We start from the raw sequence: 22,015 nt of genomic DNA on the forward strand, positions 1-22,015 counted from the left end.
GCTCGCAAGGGGATTTCATTTTATCCCGAAAGGATCCGCAGATTTTTCTTTGAACTTACCTTCAGTGTATTTTTAAATATTTTTTATTGTAAAATCCAAAACCATTTACCACCTGCTGGATTTATAGATATATATGCATGAGGTTATTTGGGTTTATTGAATACAATCAAGAGGATTTAATGGAACACAAATTTTATATCTTAACAACTATATAGAAGTGTAAAATATAGAACGGTAATATTTACGTCTCACTACATGCTTGAGATTCACGCAAGCTAGTTCGGTGAACTCACACTTGCTCGTGCATCGTATATACAAATGGTCAATTGCGAACATCCATCAGAATGAATACATCACGTACCAATCTAATTTAGATTACAAATATCACGAAGTCGTGATCTTATGATTGAGAATAGTTTAAAAACTTAACAATAAACTTTAGTTTTGTAATCTTTATCACAATTACGTTTTCCGTTCAAGAAAACTACGTTTTTCTATCATGTTAAGGTCTCCCACAACCATTCCAGCTTGTGTCAACCAAAGTCTAAAATTATTTACATAATTAAGTTCCATCAAATTGCTTTGCGGTTTGGCTTTAAGACATACTGCTAATTTTGTTCTCTATCGCCGTTCTTCTACCTGTTCCTAACCACACCAATAGAAAAATATATGTAAAAGTTATGTACCCGTGATAAATCATATTTAGTATTCACTAATGGAAAGATAAATGTACAAAAGTACAAGAGATTCAATTGGATTCTAGCTCGTAAGTCAAAACAATTTACAGAATCATCACAACATATTTAACTACATTTCCATCTTTAATTTGTTATACACATGTCACAAAAATTTGTGGCTTGCATGGTTGCAGCAGTGCAGCAACAAAACAATGCCCAAGACTCTACAACAAAATTTGGGGCTGGAAGTACATTGCACGTCTTACGCACGAGTCAGAAGAACCCCAAGTGCGTATACTCGATGCCCCATGGACCAACAAATTGTGTTGTCAAGACACGTTAGCAGGAATCTACCCTCCGGTTTGAATAATCTATAATCATTTACACGTGCTCTGATCATTCAACACTAACATCAATAAACATTCCTTGGCCCCGACAGAAGCAGAAATATTCGACCAACTTTTGGAGGGTCATCTCTGGCATCTCGTGTAAAAGCACTATAAAAAGCACTATCAGCTTTTTGCATATGACAGCGCATAGTCTTTAATCTGCTGTTTAAGGTGCTGCAATAAGAGGAGAAAATTGACATCAGCATCAATGGAAAGAGACTTCAGAAGAAAATAAGAAACTCACAGAGCTATCAGCAATCAAATAGTAAGAAGCAGGTAGAATTGGTTGAACCACCTTCAATTCTTCATGAAGCACAAGGAAGATTTTCTTCAATTTTTTGTGTCTCTACAAATCAAAACACTGTTCGAGTAAGAATATAAATTCAACAGCAATGCTCACTTAATTTCCATAAAACCCTTAAAGATATCAGTTCAATAAATAATTAAATGCCAGGAACATGACCCAACCCATGCTGAAATTTGTTCATCATTACTAAAATATAATTTTTTTTTTCATATTTCAAAAATATATAAAATTTTCTCATACTCCCGAATGAGAAAAAGCCAAGAATCTCATACAGGAGCAGTATACTTGCCATCCAATCCAAGCTGGTCCATGCTTGTCCTGCAGATATCTAATCGGAAATTCTTCTTATCGATCACATAATCCATCTATTTGAAACTCACTTACACATGTTAACCTGTTTCTATCCTCATCCCTCATAAAAATAGAATCCTCTGTAAAAATAAAATCCTCTGCCAAGGCAAGGTTATCACTCCTAACTTCTATAAGCTTCCAAATTCTAGTCACTAGTTGAAGTGATCTAGATTACCATAGAAGAACACTAAGTTATTGGCTCCAACTAATTAAACAGAACCATCAATAAAGGCATGAACACAACATTTTATTAAAAAAATTAGGGAATCTATAAGAGGATAGGTCAAAACATACCTCCCCACATTGATGATAGGACTCCTTCAACTGCCCCAAGATTTTATAATATTTCTCCATATCCCTGCCTTTTGTGTACTCAAGTTCCTGCCCCAGTCTTTGGAACTCATTCCTACATGTAACATGTATAAGCTGATTATCACTTAAAACAATTAGAAAAAGAAAGAAAATACATAGATAATCATATATATGGCGAAATAGAGAGACGAAGATAGAAAGATCATTTCATTTAGCAAAATCCTAGGCAACAACTAAAATAGCAGTTCATCAAACGTTCTGGAAAAGCAATAACATCTAAAGAGTTCACAGCTACCTGTAGCTCTCCAGAATCTTGTTGAGAGAGAAGTAGCTTTCATATTTATCATGATACTCCTGCACATATTCTTTATACCTAACAACAAAGGACAACATATCAGTTACATCAGACACCATAAATCTGCAGTTAGATAAATTCATATAAGTGCTGATTATGACTACTTACTGCGGAAAATCCTTGATTGGTCCCTTGAGCTCAGGCTCATCTTTCTCATACTTTAGATACGAAGAACTGTCTTCATCTGGAGAAGATTCTCTTTTCTTTTGACCACCATCATTTCCCTCTATCAAACTAACATTCTTCCGTCCATTAGTCAAGCATATCATTGGATTAGATGCATTTGTTTTATTTTCCCTCATGGAGTGAGAAATCAGTCCTCGTTTTGAGTCATGCTGTCCATTCATAGGTGCTTTCTTATGGCTCTCACCATAACCTTCTAGGCTGACTCCTTGTTTCATTCCACTTTCATTTTGCCTAGACTTCCTACTTGCATCCGCCAATTTATTATAATGTGATCCAACTTCTACATTATCAACTCTAGATTGGTGCTGGGGCTGTGCAACTACAGGTTGAGATCTGTTCAAGTTTTCAACATGATGTTCTGGGGTCCTCTTAGCCCCAACACTTGGATTTAGCGGGGATGGCTTTCCCATATCAAAAGCCACCTTTCCAACAGTTTTGCCTTTGCCTAACTCAGAAGTATTGTTCTCTGAATTGCTTGGCTTGTTTCCTGAATTCCTGAATGAATTTTTCCTCTCAAATTGTTTCTTACCGAGTGTTTCCTCAGGCAATGGTTCACGAAGTTCACCCAACTCCAAGTCTGAGAACTCTCTTTGGAGCATACTTCTTTCGTTAATGGGATATCTATCTAGAGGCATTATGTTGTTATCCTGTGGCGAAGACCCCATGACCAAACCTGGAAAATTCAAGGCCTCCTTGAACTTTCCAACCATTTCACCATGTTTTCTTTGATGGGTGTCTGAAGCCATTGCATGTTTGCCTCCAGCACTAGCATCCTTCTGGTTTCTTGAAATTCTTTTCTCCTTCACAGAGTTGTCCTCTTTCTGAGCGTCCCTAGAGGCCTTCTCTTTTTGAACAGGAAAACCTTCCTGGATGTGAAAGCTCTTTTCAGAACCTTTACGACCATGCCCAGATCCCTCCGAATGTTTGTCCGATCTCTCTCCTGTATCTGGAGCCTTTGCTCGTGCACTTTGGTCAGAAGCCCTGCGACCTGATTGCTTAAGATCAGGACTAGATTTTCCAGACAATATCTGGTTTCTTTCTGTGCCAAAATTAGCATTTCCTTCCCTGTTATTTCTGTTCATTTGACTGGCAGAACACTTATAAGTGTCTTCAATGAGTCCATTAGGAGATAAATTGTATCCACTCTCTGAGAAATCAAAATCTTTATCCCCAGAAATAGGTGGTTGACTCAAGCTTTCAGGCTTTTCAGCTTTTAATCTTTTCCTTTTTCTGGATCTATCATTAAATTGATTCAGATCAGTTCCCCTTTTGGATTTACTTTTAGATGCCCTCTCAGAACTGTCTGATTGCTCAGGCCTGAAGGTAGCACTATTAATATTTTCTATGTCCTCAAACAAATTTCCTATAAAATTTTGGCGCTCTTGCAGTTCATCTTGAGCAGAGGTGAAGGGTTTAAATCCTTCCAAAGGTGTTCCATCCTTTCTCGGAACCAGACTAGTATCTACAGCCATCTCAATTTCTCGTTCATTATCTGCCATGTCTTTCTCAATGTCAGCTGCATCAGATCCAAGACCATCAATATCAACTGCATCAGATTCATGTCCATCGATATCAACTGCATCAGATCCATTACCCTCAATGTCAATTGCATCAGACCCATGACCCTCATGCCTTTCTTCTTGAAAAGACCTGTCATCATTGGTTTGCCATGGACTCAATGTTGAGAACCCCAGATCTGTTGACTGTAAATTATGCTTGGTATCTTTGTCATCATCGCTAATGATATCCACGTCCTCATCAGATCCCTCCTTGCTGTTGGACGAAGCATCACTATCACTGTCGCTGCTACTTCCACTTCCACTCCCAACTAAGCTTCTGCTTCTGCTCCTACTTCTACTTCTGCTGTGGCTTCCACTATCACTTCCGCTATCACTACTGTCACTTTCACTAGTAGAGCTTCCACTATCACTAGAGCTTCCTGCCTGCCCATCACTATTGTCAGAGACCTTTTTCTCACCAAAAAAATCAGGTGAATCCTGCTGGATATCATTCTTTTGTGATATATTTGATTCTTCTCCACGTTTAGGCCTTGCTAGTGCATGCTCCTCTGAATCTGCAACAGGAACTTTCTCCACAAAGCTTGGTACTTGAGCAGGCACTTGATCATGATTCTTTTCAGGATCAGGGGTTTGGCGATTGTTGTCCTCAGGTGAGCTGCAAAAGATATGCATTATTACCACAAACATGGCATGTATATACAGAAATATATATAGATTTTCTCAACAAAAAGGTAACATCTTCAGATCAACTACAGCAGACTATTTCAAAAACATGTTCTTTACCTACTAAAAAAATTGGTCTTTAAAAACCTTTTCTTTCTTCTCCTATTCTTAATTGGAAATAGTATGATCCAAGTCATAGCCAAGGTATGAAACCAATTGTCCCTAATCCACTAGAAGCTGAGACATCATCAAAGCCTCAAAGTCCTCTGTTTAATGAAAAGTAGCCACATCAAAGTTGAATATAACCAGACACATGTATTTTACAGGATCATTGAGACACATGATACAAGGATGACCACTGCAAACAAAAGCAGTACCTAGCTTACAAATATTTTTGAAGATTAAAAAAGTACACTAGGAAGCCAAAAGGATAAAGCTTAAGCACAAAAGGTAAACCATAAAGGCAAGAGATCTGAAAACAAATTCGATGGAATAGATAAGGAACTGCATCAAACGAGAGAAGAAAACTCAAAGTTTTGAGAATTCCAGGCCGAAAAAAAAAAGAAAAAAAAAGGCAGATGAAGCATTAACCAGTATCTAAAAGCAATTGCATATAACAATTCAATCCTTCGCATTTCATGATATTTGAATAAGAGAAGGCTGAAAACAAAGTCATCTCCAAGATTCCAGTGTGAAATATCTATAGCAAAATAAATAAATAAATAATCCTCCTACATCTAATATTTGCAGTTTCGCAACCTTAGCAGCAGCTGTGTTGCATGAAACTTTCACCTGAATCTTCCTAACAGACGAGGTCTGTCAGTTCTTTATCGCTTTTCAAGTTATTACCTTCATTAATATTTAAAACATAGCAACAAGGTAAAATGAACAGGACACATGTGGTCTGTACCCCAAATGAAAACAACACGAACTGACAGGAAGAAGAAAAAAGAAGACAAAGATCAAATAAACTTAGCACAGAAATGACAGGATTAGGCTAGTTTGTTGCTTAAAAGTGGCAGCTACCTTCCACTTTCAGATGAAAATCTCTTGAAGCTGTCCAATTCCACTCCCGGTTTTAAGCAATATCTTCCTGGAGCTTGGAGAGTTGCAATCTGATAGTAAGATTAAATAAGAATGCATAAGATCATGTTCTTTTCTCAAAAGAATTGCATCAAGGATTTCCACCACTTACTTTTTTTATGATTGGTTCAAGCTTCTTTGCAGAATTAGGGATCACATCTCCAACAGCTTTCTCCAAATCCTGGGAGAAAAACAAAAGGTAGTATATATATATATATATATATATCACATATATATATATAAAGAGAGACCCACATAGCATAGAGTGAAGAAAGTTAGATATAAAGAAGGCTTCAAAAATAATGGAAATTGAGCCAAAAAAAAAACTTATGGAAAATACTGCTTTACGGTTATAAAATGAATAGAAATTTTATAAAAAAAGAAAAAGACAGCTTATCCCCGTGCTTACCTTCAACCTCATCCCTTTTGGGTGCTCCTTTAGGAGAGTAATCAGCATATTCGGCAAATCCACAGGTTTACAACCAAGGTTCACTTTGCCCCCAGAGACCTCCCCTACTTTTCTATTAGTCCTGTTAGGGGCATTTTTTTCAGCGCTGGCAGCATTCTCTTTGCTCTTCACCTTCACGGGTGATTCCTCATCGATTTCATGACTCTTAGTGATGTTCCCAATGCCAACAGGAGATACTGGAGCAGCAGATTGCTCAGGGGGTGATGGTAGAGGTGATGCTGCACGTCTAACCTTTGCCATAGAAATTGAAGCTAATCCAGATTTGTGAGCAGATTTAGGGAGTACTCCAACTAAACAGAAGCAAAACAAGAGGAACTGAAAAATTGCCCAAGTATCAAGACAAAAGCAGGAGTAAAATTCAAATGTCTTTGAAATTCCTTTTACTTTTAGACATTTGAACATAAAGACAGGTTAAAGTCTGACTTGTTGAGCAGAATTTTATTCAAGTACCTTGAGGTGGATCAACCTTCCGCTTTTTGAATGGAGGCTCTTTCTTTTGTTTAAAAGGCATTCTCCAAGGATTTGCTGGAAATAAGTATGTTAGAAACTGGATATTTCAACTTAAAATCTCAATTCATAAAGATACAACAAGTTTCCCTCAGGAAATTTCTGGAGGGCAATGTCAGCTTTGACGAATCATTTAATAGCAACCAGCGATCTTCATCATGCTGATACAAACCACAAGTTCCTTTCCAAAATTCTTAATTCTCAACAAAGCCAAGGAGGAGAGTATCACACTTATAGTAACTTTTTATACTCCTAGTAACTGAAAACAAATAGATAACATGAAAACGAGGAAGCAGCGAACCATCCCAATTAGGAACTTACCCTCAACGACAACCAATTGCTTTATTTGACTCTTCATGGATGGGTTCCCAGGATCTAACACAATGGCCCTATCACATAGCAAAAATAAGAAAAAAAAAAATTGAAATATAAAAATAAGAAAATTACTTAACAGCAAAATCTTTTAATCATTTCTCTACCACTAGGAACAAAAGGCTAATCAAAGATCTAAAAGTTTTTGGCACTAAACCATCATAAAAACTTTGCAGCTAAATATATCAATGAGAAGTACCAACAAAGACTCTTATTAACAGTACCAAGTGAAAGAAAGAACCAAATTTTTTTCAATGCAAAATATTTTTAAGCAGCTTAACCAGAGAGTACGACAATTATGGAAAAACTATAATTTTAAGAAATAAACTTATTCCAGGCACACTTAATATAAAACTATTTGAGATTAGTAACATACTTGCGTGATTTAGTCTTCCGTTCAGCTTCCTCTGACAGCATCTTAACATGGTTTTTAGTTGACTCATCCAAGATTCTTTGAACATTCAACTTGCGCCAAGCACACCCAGATTCAACAAGCAACCCGTTACCGTCTTCACCACTTTGATGTTCTTCATATATGTCACATAGATCACCTAATTCCCGTGACCATGTAAATTTAAACTCCTTACCACCCACATCAATAACCTAATATGATAATGAACCAATTAAACCTTCAGTTGCCTAAGATTAACCAATATAAGTATGCATTACAACATGAGAGAAGCATATGGCCCATGTAGACACAGTTGAATTGAAATCTCAATTGCAAATAAGAGAACTATATTATGGAAAAGTCGACAGTTTACAAGATCCAGAATATAATATTCAATTAAATTTTTCTTCAATTTACAGATAGGATATCATCAAGAAAATTTTTTTTTGAATGAAATCATGATGAAAATTTAAGAAGAAAAAGTAAAAATAAAACCAAGAAATAGTCTGTTACACCAGATAAAGAGCAAAAGCATCATCCATCATGGACAGCACCGCAAAATGCTCTCTTTACATTAAGTATCCTTGGGCAACAATGACCAAAACGAAAATGTCTATGTATAATAACAAATCCATCGAGGAAAGGAACACAAACGACCAAGTATTATTGCTATTCATACAAATGGTTAACAACCAAACATCCTTACAAAAATCGAACCATAAATTGCTGGTGTTGGATAACTATTGATGCAAGTACCATGAAGTACCAATAACATAAACATGTGATACTGCATGTATAACTACTCAGCTTCATAGATCACGATGCATGTTTTCACCCGGTGGTTCTTTTTTTTTCAAAGTAAAACTGTAAAAGATGTATTAAAGAATCAGTGATACCAAAGGGTAGTGGGGTACCACCTACGTAAAAAAATTTACTAGTTTGTCAAAGCATCAACTATATAATCAAAGTCCTCTACCCTAATGATATCATGACCCAGGAAAAGGGAACCAAAATAATGAAACCACTCATCCCTAAATTTATAAATCTCCCTTTCCACCCCATCGAAGGCCTACTATTCCTCTCTTTCCGAATAACCCCAATAATGGTCAAAGGAATTAGGTTAGCAAATTTTTTCCTTTTACATAAGGTCTCCCAAGCTCCGATTTCATCCCTAACCAACCCAACAATGACCCAATTGATCCCAAGCAAACCATACACCATAGACCATAAAATATATGACACCAGGCACCAAAGGAGAATGTGATTACAAGATTCCGCAGCATTTTTACGCAAGAGGCATCTATTGACCCAAATTATGTCCCTCCTCATTAGTTTGTCAATAGTCAAGATGCATTGTCTTCTGGCCTCCCACACAAAAAAGCAATCCTAGGTGGTGCTTTTGCCTCCTATATCTGCTTGACCAGAAAAGACCGCCTCTCCATGTCGCCTCTATTCATTAAATGATTGTACAAGGGATTGCCCGTGAATGAGCCATTCATCCAGTGTCCACACGAGCTGGTCCCCATTAATGTTCAAATGAGCAGTAGTAAGAAGTTGTAGCAGCGCTTCATATTCCTCTAGCTCCCAATCATTAATATTTCTCGTCACATTAACCGTCCACTCCCTCCTTAACTCATCTCCCTCATAGGCATCCATGATCATCGTATTCTTTGTCTGAGCAATGGTAAAGATCTGTGGCCATTGATCCTTCAGCCTACCCTCCTCCAACCAAATGACATGCCCAAAGAGAACTTTCTTACCTCTGCCTACCTTCCATATGACACACTTTTGAAGAAACTGACTTCTCACCCAAATGTTCTTCCACAGCCCAGGCCATATAGTCTCCCCAACTCCCTTGCCATCCTCTTCCCCCTCCAAGAACCCCGTCTACCTCTACCACCCTCCTCCATAGACAATTCTCTTCGTTTCGGTATCTCCAAAGCCATTTTCTTTAGAGTGCCATATTCATCTCAATTATAGACCTCACTCCTAAACCCCCCTTCTCATAAGGTAACTTCACTCTATTTCACCAAGTGATATCTTCTTTTACCCTCGTCGTCGCCATATATAAAATGCACTGGATAAATTCAAGCCTCTTGGCCACCTTCACAGGCACAGTTAATAAAGACAAGTAGCAAATGGAAGGGTTTGAAAGAGTGCTTTTGATGGGCGTAAGTCTACCCCACTTTGACAACAAATTTCTTTTCCACATCGCCAATCTTTTCTCGAACATATTAATCACTGGTTCCTAGATTCTCCCATCCTTATGTTTTGATCACATGGGACTATTGAGATATTTAATGGGCAACTTTGCTATTTTGCACCCGAACACCCCAACAAGTCTATTATCATTTAACATGTCTCAGAGGACCACCATCTTGGATTTAGATAAATTAATATTTAACTCAGAGATGGCCTGAAAGCATAATAAAACACATCTAACATCATCATTATCACTTTTTGCTGACTGAAAATAAAAGTGTCATCCGCAAAGAACAAATGTGATATCTCAATCTGATTACCTTCTCTCGCCACTTGAATGCCTCTCAACAAATCCACCTCCTTAGCCTTCTCAATCAGCTTACACAAGGCCTCCATAACAACAATAAACAACAAAGGGAATAATGGGTCGCCTTGTCTCAAACCCCTAGTTGACCTGAATAAAGAAGATAAGCCTTCATTCACCATCATAACTGCATCCAGAATCTATCTCCCCTCCACGAAAGCATGTTGGCAACCTCCTATAACCTAACTCAATACCTTGGTTATTCTCTTAGTCAATACTTTCACGATCAACTTGTAAATGCAGCCCACTAAACTAATAGGTCTGAACTCTTTGATGTTCTTTGCTACTGCAATGTTTGCAATAAGGACAATGAAGGTGGAGTTCAACAGTTTTACAAAAGTCTCTGCCATCGGGTCTCGGAGCTTTCTCGCCGTTACACTCCTTAAGGCCTTTTAAAACCTCATCTTCAAAAAATTCCTTCTCAATATCAATCTTGTTGGCTTCCTCTAACCCTTGAAACCGAATCCTATCAAGCCTCTGTTGTTCTACTGAACTCTTCTTCATACAGTTTTTGCCCTCTTCCCTGAGATTCTCATTACACTGTTTGCTTCTCTCTTCTATAATTAATTCTTCTACATAATTTTGTCTTCTTCTATGGCTCGCTAGACAATGAAAGACTTTGTATTCTTGTCTCTTTCCTTAATCCACTTCTCTTACCTTCTACCTCCATGACACCTCCATCTATAACCTATTAGCAATCTCTACATGCAAACAATGCACCCTCTCACTATCTTCCTGTGACAAACCAATCTCGCCTTCCATCCTATTTGCAATTGATAAAAAATATCATCAATCCTGGGCAAAAAGTATTTGTTTTTTATGGTGACCCGGTTAAGTTCTCTATAATCAATACCATTCGCTTAGTTCCGTCATTCTTATTGGCAAATGTTACGGGAGCACCTCAAGTAGAAACACTAGGACGAATGAACCATTTTTCTCGAAACTCTGTTAATTGCTTCTTTAATTCTTCCATTTCAGCTCTTACCAGTCTGTAAGGAGCAATAGAGATTGGTTGGGTGTCTATTTGTAAATTGATAGAAAATTCTATTTCACGGTCCGGAAGTAACCCTAGAAATTCGTTGGGAAATACATCTGGATACTCTCGAACCACCAACACATCATAAAAATCAATTTTCTTATCCATATCACCTACCACATCAACCTCTAAATTTTAGGTTCAATAAGTTATACAATATAACACCCCAATACTAGTTATAATGCGTAATTCCTACTCATGTCATTTCATGCAATGGGCCCACAAAATATATATATGCATACATAAAAAATATAATACAATTTAGCATCTCATGTAATATATACAGTAACTATATATATAAAACATGAGGTAAAAATTTAGAATTTAACAAAATAAAACAAAACTTTTCGAATATGTACAAAATATACAAAAACAGGAACCCTTTTACAGGTAAAATCTCGAGTACATGAATAAGATTAGTAGTTTTTTGCTCTTCCGCTAGACCTTATATCTTCGCCCACTTATTGATCTCCGTCTTCAAGGTTTTCAATTTGGACACAACCCTAAAACTTGTTTTTCTTTGCACTCTTAGTATTTTCCCACACTTCACCATGTCTCTGAAATTGCTAACTGTCAACCATTTATTGTCTAGCTAGAAAGGAGTTGGACCCCATTGGATTCCTTCAGATACAATGTAAATGGGGAAATGATCTGATATTGTTCTAGGTAACACCTTCAGGCATAAACCAGCAAGATGAATTAAAATATTAGAAGAAACAGGGGAGACCTATCGATTATGAAGCATGATGGTCACCCAATGTTTTTGGAAAGTTTATGTTCCATCTAAGGTTAAGGTTTTTGTTTAAACAACAATTTTGGATAGGTTAATTTCTAATACTAATTATTTATTCCAAGCTCGCAAGCGGATTCATGCTTTCTCCCTAGTGGTGCGTGTTATGTGGCATAATTCATTCACAAGCACTGAGACGGTGTCCCCCATGTACAAAAGTATTTACATGTTAATCAAAATATCAATAAGGTCTCCTAAATCCTTCATTGAATAAAGAGGATGTCCCATTAATAAAAAATTAAGGGTTTGAAACCATTTATCTCTCACCCTAAGGAAATAGTCATCTCTTTCCCCCCTCCCCACTCCCCACTCCCCCCTCCCCCTTCCCTAAAAGTTCTTTTGTTTCTCTCTTTCCACACCACCCAAAAAATAGTAAAGAGAATGGGACTAACATGTTTCTTCCCTCTCTCACCCTAAGGAAATAGTCATCTCTTTCCCCCCTCCCCACTCCTCACTCCCCCCTCCTCCTTCCCTAAAAGTTTTTTTGTTTCTCTCTTTCCACACCACCCAAAAAATAGTAAAGAGAATGGGACTAACATGTTTCTTCCCTCCGCTAATGCCCTTCTACACCCAAGACTTCTTCCCTTATTAGACTAGTTATCACCCAACTTGTGCTCCATAACTCATAAGCCAAAGTCCACAATTTATACACGTGGACACTAGAGAAGGATGTGATTACACAACTCCGACCTCTTTTTCACATAAAAAATATCATTTACCAATATTTTCTCTCTTCTAATAAGCTTATCAATAATAAGGATACACCATCGACATGCTTCCCACACGAAGAAAGCAACTCTTGGTGTAGCATAAACCTCTAGATTTGCCGAAAAGGAAAAAAACTGGTGTCCGTATCATCATTTTGAATCAGATGATTATAAAAAGACTTGATCGAGAAAAACCCTATAACATTTAGTCCCTAAATTCATTTATTGTTGCTCTCATTGATTATAATGGTAAAAGTGTTTAGAGGAGAGTCTCATAGTTGTTTACTTCTGAGTCATTGAGGTTTCTCATAAATTCCACATGTCACTTCCCTTCTTCCCAGTGGCTCTGTACAACTCACAGATCAAAATATTCTTTCGTTGCACGATAACATATATTTGGGAAAATTGTTCTTTAAGAACCCCCCTCTTAACCAAGCATTATGTCAGAAACTAATCATATCTCCAGTGCCAACCCTCCAACTGATACAATCCTGTAATTTATTTCTACTCATCCATATTTTTTCCACTTCCCCTTCCCATGGGGTCTACCTGATAGCTGATAGCCTGGTATAACAGCTCTCTAGTCTTTAACACATTTTATTTAGGCATTTCATAACAATTACGAATAATATATGAAAGAAATGATCACCACTTTTAGGCCTCTCGAGACTCTAAAGAACAATGACAGCCTCCAATTCACCATAACTACAAAAGAAGCTATAGAGATACATGAATTAATCCACTTGCACCATTTGTCACTGAAGCGCAGTCACCTCAACATATAATCAAGAAAGCCCTAATTGACATGACCATAGACTTTCTCCATATCCAACCTACATAAAACATCCTTCTCATTCTTGTGAAACAGATCATCCAAAATCTCATTAGCAACAAGAGTCGCATCCAAAATATGTCTTCTTTTTACAAAAACATGTTGACACTCGCTCTCCACCTTATCCATCATCTTAGTCATTCTCCTATCCACCACTTTTGTAATGAGTTTATAAACACTCTCAATTAAACTAATAGGTCTAAAATTCTTCATATTTGTTGTCCCCTTAACCTTTAGAACGAGGACAAAAAATGAGAAGCTTAAAAATCTAACAAAATACCCAAATTCATGGCACTCCTTAAAAAGCCCAACAATGTCTTCTTTTATCACGTGCCAAAATTTTTGTAGAAAACTCATGTTGAAACCATTGAGCCTAGAGGTTTTATCCTTTTAAATTGCATGAGTCCATCTAGTAATTTCCTCCTCAGCGAAGTCTTTCTCAAGCGATTCATGACTCCTCTCATCCAAAGACGTAAAGTCAAACCATCCAACTTAGGCCTCCAACTGAACTTCTCATGATATAACTCGCAAAAGACGCAAAGGTCAGACCATCCAACTTACACTCATAGTTATTTTTTGCATTCTGATTCAGGCTAGAAATTTTGGTCCCAATTATTTGATATTTCCAGAGTTTCTTAGGTTTCTCAGACTCATCTCGAGGGGTTTCTTTTGTCTATACTTTTAATGGCATGGGAAAGAAAGACACTAAGCCTTTATGGCCCAGGGCTCTTTTTGTTGGTTGGAGGTTATTCGATCGGAGAGGAATGCAAGGATTTTTAAGGATTAGTTCTTCACCTTTTTGCTACTATAGGGCAATCATTCTTTTTCTACATCTCTTTAGACCAATGCATCAGCACTTTAGAGATTATCGTTTGTTTATTTTGCATAGATATCAACCAACTATCTTTTAGGTCTTTCTCCTTATGGTTTTCTATTTCATTTTTTCCTTTTCTTTTCTAGAAGATATCTAGTTCTCTACTTGGTATATTCCTCTTTTTCTATCAAATATTATTTCTTGTTCGATCAAAAAACAAATACCAAACACTAAAACTAATAGTTCTTCCTTAGTGCCAGAGGCTAGAAGGTTTTAGGATTCTGCATTAACTCTTCTCAATCGACAACTTAACTTTGTATTTAAAATCACAAACTCCCTTCGTAATCTTGAAACTAAAATGTCTCACCACTCCCCCACCAATTCTTAATCTTAAAAACGATCCCAAAAACCAAGGAACCCAAAGCCATTTGTTCTCAAATGCAAATGTACAGGTTCCTCACATGATACTACCACTTCCAAACCACAAAGAGAAATGATCTAAGGTGCCCCACAACAACAATTTACACACCAAACAAAGAACCTGAGAATCAAAAGAGTTAAAAAAAAGACATGGAAATTCTAGAAAGCACCATTACAAGAATTTGACCAAATACATCTCCCACTTGACGAAGGAATACCAATAAAATTAAGTTTTTTTTTAGATAAAAGAGTAGGAAATACATTGAGTGTAGGCACCAAAGAGATGCTGTCCATGTACAAAATATACAAATCAAAGAGCATATCTACAATGAAACCAAAATCATCAAGACTACAAAGGTGACGTCCAAGTCTAATGGACCCAAAAAAATGAAACCATTTGTCATTGATGTTTCCAAAACTATCCTCTTTACCTTCAAAAGCATGATTATTTCTTTCTTTCCGTATGATCCAAAAAATAATGAGGAATTAGTCGATATTTCTTGTTTCTTTTGTGTAGAAAATCCCAAGCTTTTAATTTGTCTTTTATAGTGCCTGCGATAATCCATCTAATACCAAGCAACCCGTGAACCATGGACCATAATTTGTTAGTGAAAAGAGCAATGGAGTAAGAGATGGTTGCAAGACTCAGCATCTCCTCTACAAAGAAAGCATCTATTTGCCAGAATTATACCTCTTTTTACGAGATTATCTAAGGTAAGTATCCGTTCTTTGGTAGTTTCCCAAGTGAAGAAAGAAACAAAAGGAGGTTCGGTGGAGTTCCATATCACTTTTGTTGGAAAATCGGGAATTCTCAATCTATTGTTTAGAGCCAAATGATGGTAGAAGGTCTTAACAGAAAAACTGCCATTATTACCAATGGACCAGTGGAGCTTATCTTCGTTATCCATAAGCTTAGTTGGTGTTAGGAGAGATAGTAAGCTTTCATATTCTTCGATTTCTCAATCCTTCAAACTCCTAGTAACCGCAATATTCCAACCGCTGCCATTAACAGTGTCGAAGGCATTCTCAATTAGCATATTCTTGCCTTTGGATATCACATATATGAGAGGGAACTGGTGTTGGAGTTTGGAGGGACCGCACCATTTATCAGTCCAGAATTTAATTTTATTGCCTCTGCCAACAGCCCAAGTCGAGCAATCAACGACCAAGTTGCTGCTATTAGAGATGTCTCTCCAAAGGCTTTGACCAAAACTGTTTGAGCCACCTCTGTACTGTAAACACTTGCCACTGATGTTCTCCTTGAACTCCTCCCCAAAAATCCAAGAAAATGACTCAGACAGAAATGACCACATCAAAATCATCCCTTACCACCCAACGGAACTCCCACCTCTCATGAGTCACCTCAAGATTATTCCACAACTTCCCTCTCCCTACCACCCTCTCTGCTAACTCTACTGAAGACCCAATACCAACCTACTGGTCTACATTTCAAATCGCAAGACACAATGCACAACCCTTTACCATTCAACCAACTCAAACTTGTTTTCCACAAAAATAATAATCCCCCTTGAAGCACCATCCTGAGCAAGGTCCTTCCAACCTACCTCCTTAACATTCCACACTTGATCAGCCAAGAATGTAGAAAAAAAAATTCATATTAGACTCTTAGAAGGTCAATCACATCAAGCTTCCTTTGACAAGCAATCCTTAATTATTGATTGCTTGCTAGAATCTTTCAAATTCCTAACGTTCTATGACACAATTTTTTTAACATAAGAAATCAATATCATATGCCCCTTAGAATCCTTTCCGACCTTGTCCCTTTTCACAATTCTTTGAACTGGACAGCATTTTGAGATAATCTCTTGGATAATCCTAAACATAAGTTCAAAAGAAATATGGAAAGACGGAGACTTTGAAAATTCTGAAACAATCAGTCTTCCGTTCTTCTACTCATCTCTAAAGATGCTAAAATCCTTCTTCTCAATGCAAAGATCAAAATGTTTCATACTAATAATACTACCAATCATGTTTAAACCAAAAAAGTAAAAAAAAAAAAAAATCTAACACAAACAAGCAAAGATGAACCAACAACCCTATCTCTCACTCTTGTGCCATACTAGATTATTTTCATCATTTCACTTTGGACTAACCTCTATTACATGACTGACCAGCTCGCTCAACAAGGACTAGAAAATTTCCCCCATTGTTCAACCCCAAAGCTAGCAAGTGTTTGTGTTTCTTTCCTTTCAAGCTTCTCATCCAAAAACTCTTACCCTTTTCTAATGTAAGACAAATAGGGTTGATTCCTCCAATTAGAGATTTAAGGATAAAAAGCTTAAATATCACACATAAGGTTTCTTATACATAACATTTAAAAAATCTTAAGCATCATGCTTAAGGGTTTAATTGTATAATGTTCAGAATACTTTATTGAATATTTGAATATTGTTTCAAGAAGTGAAATTATAGATATATTTATTGTGCTCTATAAGTAACCTTTACTAAATAAGACTAAACTAAGAAATAATAAACTAATAAAATTAAGAAACTAATACTAACAATTATTTCAAAAAAGAAACTAATACTAACAATATTAAGAATAATACTCAGTGATATAAATAGAAAATATGAAAACAAATAGGAAATCTAAATACTAAAAAGAATAAGATCCTAGAGTTACCAAAACTACAATAATACAATCCTAAACAGTATTTAATTTTACATTTAAAAGAACTATGATTTTTAATTTATTTAAGCATAACCCATTCTACATTATTCTCGCAATAGAACTCGCCAAGCGGCTTCACACTTGAAAGTAATGCAAGAGCAAAGACTAGCATGAGGGAGGGGAAGGATAGACTGAAAAAGGATCAAACAACAAAAAAAAAAACCAACTCTAGACCAGACATGGAGAGAAGAGAGAGATGAGCCAACTCGACCATCCAACCCCAACTTTTCAATTATCTTGCGACGTCTATGCTAGCTACCCAAACTATGAAGAAACTTGGTGTTCCTACTTCCCTCCTTGATCCAACTATCCTGGAACCTTAACTATAAGCAATTCCCTCCACCAAGAAATATTGGCAAGGTCCATCATCGCATAATCCCACCTTTCTCCCTCATCACGAGAAAGTCCCTCTCTCCCTCCAAATTGTTGAATTGCCCTAGCAATTGCGTCAAATAACCCTTCTTTTCAAATCTCCAAGCTCAACCTTTGGCTGTTTAGTTATGTATTTCCAATCTGTCTTGGGTTGTTTATGGGTCATTAATTGAGCTTTGGACATTTCTTTTTAGAAATGGGAGGGAGTTTGAGAGTTTCTAAATCCAAAAAGAAAGAATCATTGTAATCTTATTCTAATGCCTATCTACTGGAACATTTGGAAAAAAAGTAACATTGGAGTTTTTGAGGAAGTTTGTTCCCCTTTTGATAGAATTAGAAACTCATGGTTCCATTCCTCAAGTATTTTGTCGATAAATTATTTTATCCTTCACAATGAGGATTTAGAGATTTGCTTCTAATCTTTCTTAGTTTGAAATTACGGAATCCCCATTGTGCCTCTCAATGACATTACTTCTTTTTCTCTCAAAAAAGAAAAAACAATATGAAGAAAACTTTTTAAGCATATTTTACAAGTTCAAATATCGGCAAGAACTAATAAAAAGATATTCTTTTCTTACTAGTTTCATAGGAAAACAAAACATCAATATTCACAAGGTGGTTAGAGGTAACAGTCATGGTCTTATACACAAAAGTGCCATATAAAACCAGATATAGATGTACAAAGACAAATGACCTACTAGGCATATTAACTTTTCAACTAGGAGAGTATGGTCATTTAATATAGGTTAAGGATTTGAAGCTGGTCCTTTCCCTTGTCGAATGGGGTTGTTTAATCTTCTTTATGAATTACACCATTTAATTAAGTAATGCTCAAGGAATTCGTTGATATTTTACAAAATATTTTCTTTGATGCTCACAATTTATTTCAGACAACTAAATGATTAGTTTGCCTACTTAAAGAATTAACTTAAATTAGGAATTCTTATACATTAGTTGAGATTAAATAACGTAAGACAACTCAAAATCTTCTATTGAATAAAAAGGATCACCCATAGCCAAAAAACTAGGGTCTAGAACTATCTATTTTTAATCTTATCAAAGTCATCTTTCACTCCCTCAAAAGTTCTACTGCTCTTTTCTTTCCACATCATCCAAAAGATAGCAAGAGGAATGAAATTCATGCTTTTCTTCCCTCTACTAATACCTCTCCCGAACCAGTCATCACCCAACTAATTCCCAGTAACCCATAAGTCATGGTTCATAACCTATACACAAGCAATCACCAAAAAATGATGTGATTGCAAGATTCCGTCTCCCTCTTGCATAGGAAAAAAACTGTTCACCAAGAGTCATCCTCATATATGTTGAGAAACTCAAGGACACATTGTAGATATCTTATGAAAATGGTAAATCTCCTTTTTGCTATCAAGTGGCACCTCACTTGGTGCCTTGTTAAATTATTTTCATCTTTTTCTCTTAAAATATTGAAAAATGAGTCCTCGTTAGAGACATCACAAGATTATTTGTAGGGACTTTATTCATCCTAACCTATGACTAGAAATCCTAATCAACCCCTACAAAAATTTTGACGTAAATAAAACCCTAATGCTACCAAAGTCCTAAGCTTATCTATACCATTAAAACAGTATAGATTAGGATGACATACATAAAAAGAAAATTCTATTCAACTAAATTAATAATTCTTCTACATAAGTAACAACTCAAGGACTATGATTACTTCCCATTTGCTTTTGTTCTAAGCATTTGCATAACTTAAGGGCTTAGTTGTACTTATATGCTAAGTTCCCCACTATAATGTCAATGTTAAACATATCCCAAACTTTTGGTAGCAGGAAAAATGTACTCTCAAATTCAAAAGAACACAATGCATATCACAAAGATAATGGAAAGAACCCTGTAATCCTATTGAACACCAGCTCAAGAAAATGAAAAAATTCATAAAATTGTCTCCATATAACAAGAGACTTGGCGAGCTATACCAATTTGAAAAACAAAAGTGCACATGCACAAACTGAAGAACCCAACAATTTGCCAGCTTAAATGAAACTAGGCTAATGCCCACTTTGAAGAGACCAACAAGCATAGCACAAATTCAATAGAATTTGTGAAAGTAAACACCATAATACTGACGGGAGAAAATAAAAAGGAAACACCTGAAGAAGCACAAAACCGAAGTTCAAGCTCACCAAAATTACATAACCCAACTGAATACAGGCAAATAAAAACCCAAACTCAAGGATCCCCAATCAGATAATGAAAAACAAAGAAGCTAACACCAAGTGGAGAGGAGTAGAACAGCCTAAATCAGTCACTAGAAACACTGAAAATGGAAGTGAATACAACACATGCACTTGAAAACCAAACAAGTACGTAAAAAAGGCACAAATCAAACAAAAGCAAGTAGAAAAAAATAAAACACAAAAGAACAACCCCAACGACGAAAAACCCAATTGGAGGATTGCCCTACAGAAGATAACGCACAAGTCAACAACTCCACTTTCTGAAATTGATAAAGCAAGTGAACTCACATTTCCACTCGTATTATTGGCAAAACGATCGAACTTGATCCTGGCGGTGCCTCCTTGTGCCTCAACCCGCCTGATCTCGTCCACCAAGTCCGGAGCCAGCCGTATGATCATGCCAAAAGCTAACGAATTCTTTCCAGACACAAGGCTGAAGGTCTCCTCAACAGCGGGCGGTGCCCTCGCTGCTGGCGCGGTGGCGCTGCTAGTACCACGATGACGAGGACCGGCGGAGGACCCACCTAGTGATAGGCGGCCGGTAGCCATGGGAGGCCGGTGAGGAGGCGGCGGGGGGAAGGAGTTACGGTTCCGAGGGCCTCCGCCGCCGCCCCTTCCTCCTCCTCGACCGAGTTTTGACGAGCCTCCGTACATTTTTTGGCTTTGCTTTGATTTGCTGCCCGGTGTATTAATCTGGCATATATTTGGAGATATGCTGATATATAAATAAACAGGTAGTTCTGTGTGTGGAAGATGGTTTTGGTAGAGGCGGAGGAGCAGGTAGAGAAGGAAGAAGGGGGAAAACCGGGGCAGAAGGGAGTTAGCATTGACTGCTTGTTCTTTTGTGCTTGCTTTTTTTAAAAATAAATAAATAAATAATAATAATAATAAAATAAAATACTTTTAGTTAATTTACGAATTTAATTTTTAATCATTTTATTTTTGTCAAAATTAAATTAAGTATTAATTAGTGCGGTGTTTAACCATTAAATATTAATTATTTTGCACATAATTAATAGATATGAATATTAACATTTTATAACATTTAACTAAAAATTATAATAAAAAATATATATTTTAATATTTTACATAAAATATAACGTCGTGACTTCTCTATTGATATTATATATCACAATATTTGTAGAATTTATTATTGCACAACAAATTACTAGATGATTAAATTATACGTCACTTGTACTGAGTTAAAAATACATAAAATTCAAAAAAAATTATTTATAATAATCTTTTAATATAGTTATTCGTTATAAGATAATTTGATGAAAGACTATAATGTTTCTTTAAAATCTCCTATTTATCTCGAGCTTGATTATGATATGTCGTAATCTGGAGTGAGATATGTAAATTAGAGTGAATTTTTTTTATTTTATTAACATTTTTTATGTATTTTAATTATTCAACAAAAAAAGTACGTATCTAAAATTTTTTTATACGTAATAATTTTGAAAAATAAATAGTGTTTTAAAGTATTACTAAAAACTATAATAATAGAACTCTCGATTTCATGTTAATTATTGGTATGAGTAATAATGAGTAGGCTCGATAATAGATCTCGTAAAACTTTATAAGAGACAACTTTAAATTTTCAGAATCCGATATGGATTTACAAAACTTATTTTATTTTTTACTTTGTCAACTTCTTCATGAAATTATTTTATTCCTAATTATATTATAGATAAATATTAAATTAAATATATATTTATTAAAATATAAAAAATTATATATAAACTAAATTTAATGATTGTGATAAATTTATTAATATATAAATTACTTATAATATTTTAATTTACACTATATTGTAATAGTTAGTTTTTTAATTTTATATTACATATTTATTTATTTATATGTAATATAAATATAGATAATATATAATATATTCAATTACAAGATGTATATCATAATGTATAGTCGAAATTATATTCATTAACATGTCAATTGTATATAATATAGTTCAACTATAGGAT

The 22,015-nt window shown here is 35.9% G+C and overlaps 1 protein-coding gene across 3 annotated transcripts; it reads right to left on the reverse strand.

Annotated features, from left to right (window-relative positions):
• Positions 1–728: 728 nt before the first annotated feature.
• On the reverse strand, positions 729–20,866 carry LOC110808896 (dentin sialophosphoprotein-like protein). Of its 3 annotated transcripts, none has more exons than XM_088219016.1 (12): positions 20,322–20,866; positions 7,568–7,794; positions 7,141–7,208; positions 6,763–6,837; positions 6,253–6,602; positions 5,956–6,024; positions 5,787–5,875; positions 2,500–4,752; positions 2,332–2,409; positions 2,019–2,130; positions 1,362–1,412; positions 729–1,240 (listed from the first exon to the last, which is right to left on the reverse strand). In XM_088219016.1, exons 1-12 carry the CDS (start codon positions 20,685–20,687, stop codon positions 1,190–1,192), a joined length of 3,789 nt encoding a protein of 1,262 aa, XP_088075142.1. In that variant the 5' UTR covers positions 20,688–20,866; the 3' UTR covers positions 729–1,189. The 3 variants fall into 3 exon arrangements, with proteins under 3 accessions (XP_088075142.1, XP_021890222.2, XP_088075143.1); XM_022034530.2 differs by having other exon boundaries at positions 1,311–1,412; XM_088219017.1 differs by lacking the exon at positions 1,362–1,412.
• Between the last annotated feature and the right edge of the window lie 1,149 nt (positions 20,867–22,015).

The sequence above is a fragment of the Carica papaya genome, chromosome 4, assembly GCF_054855325.1.
Source record: "Carica papaya isolate Zhongbai chromosome 4, ASM5485532v1, whole genome shotgun sequence".
Classification (NCBI taxonomy): domain Eukaryota; kingdom Viridiplantae; phylum Streptophyta; class Magnoliopsida; order Brassicales; family Caricaceae; genus Carica; species Carica papaya.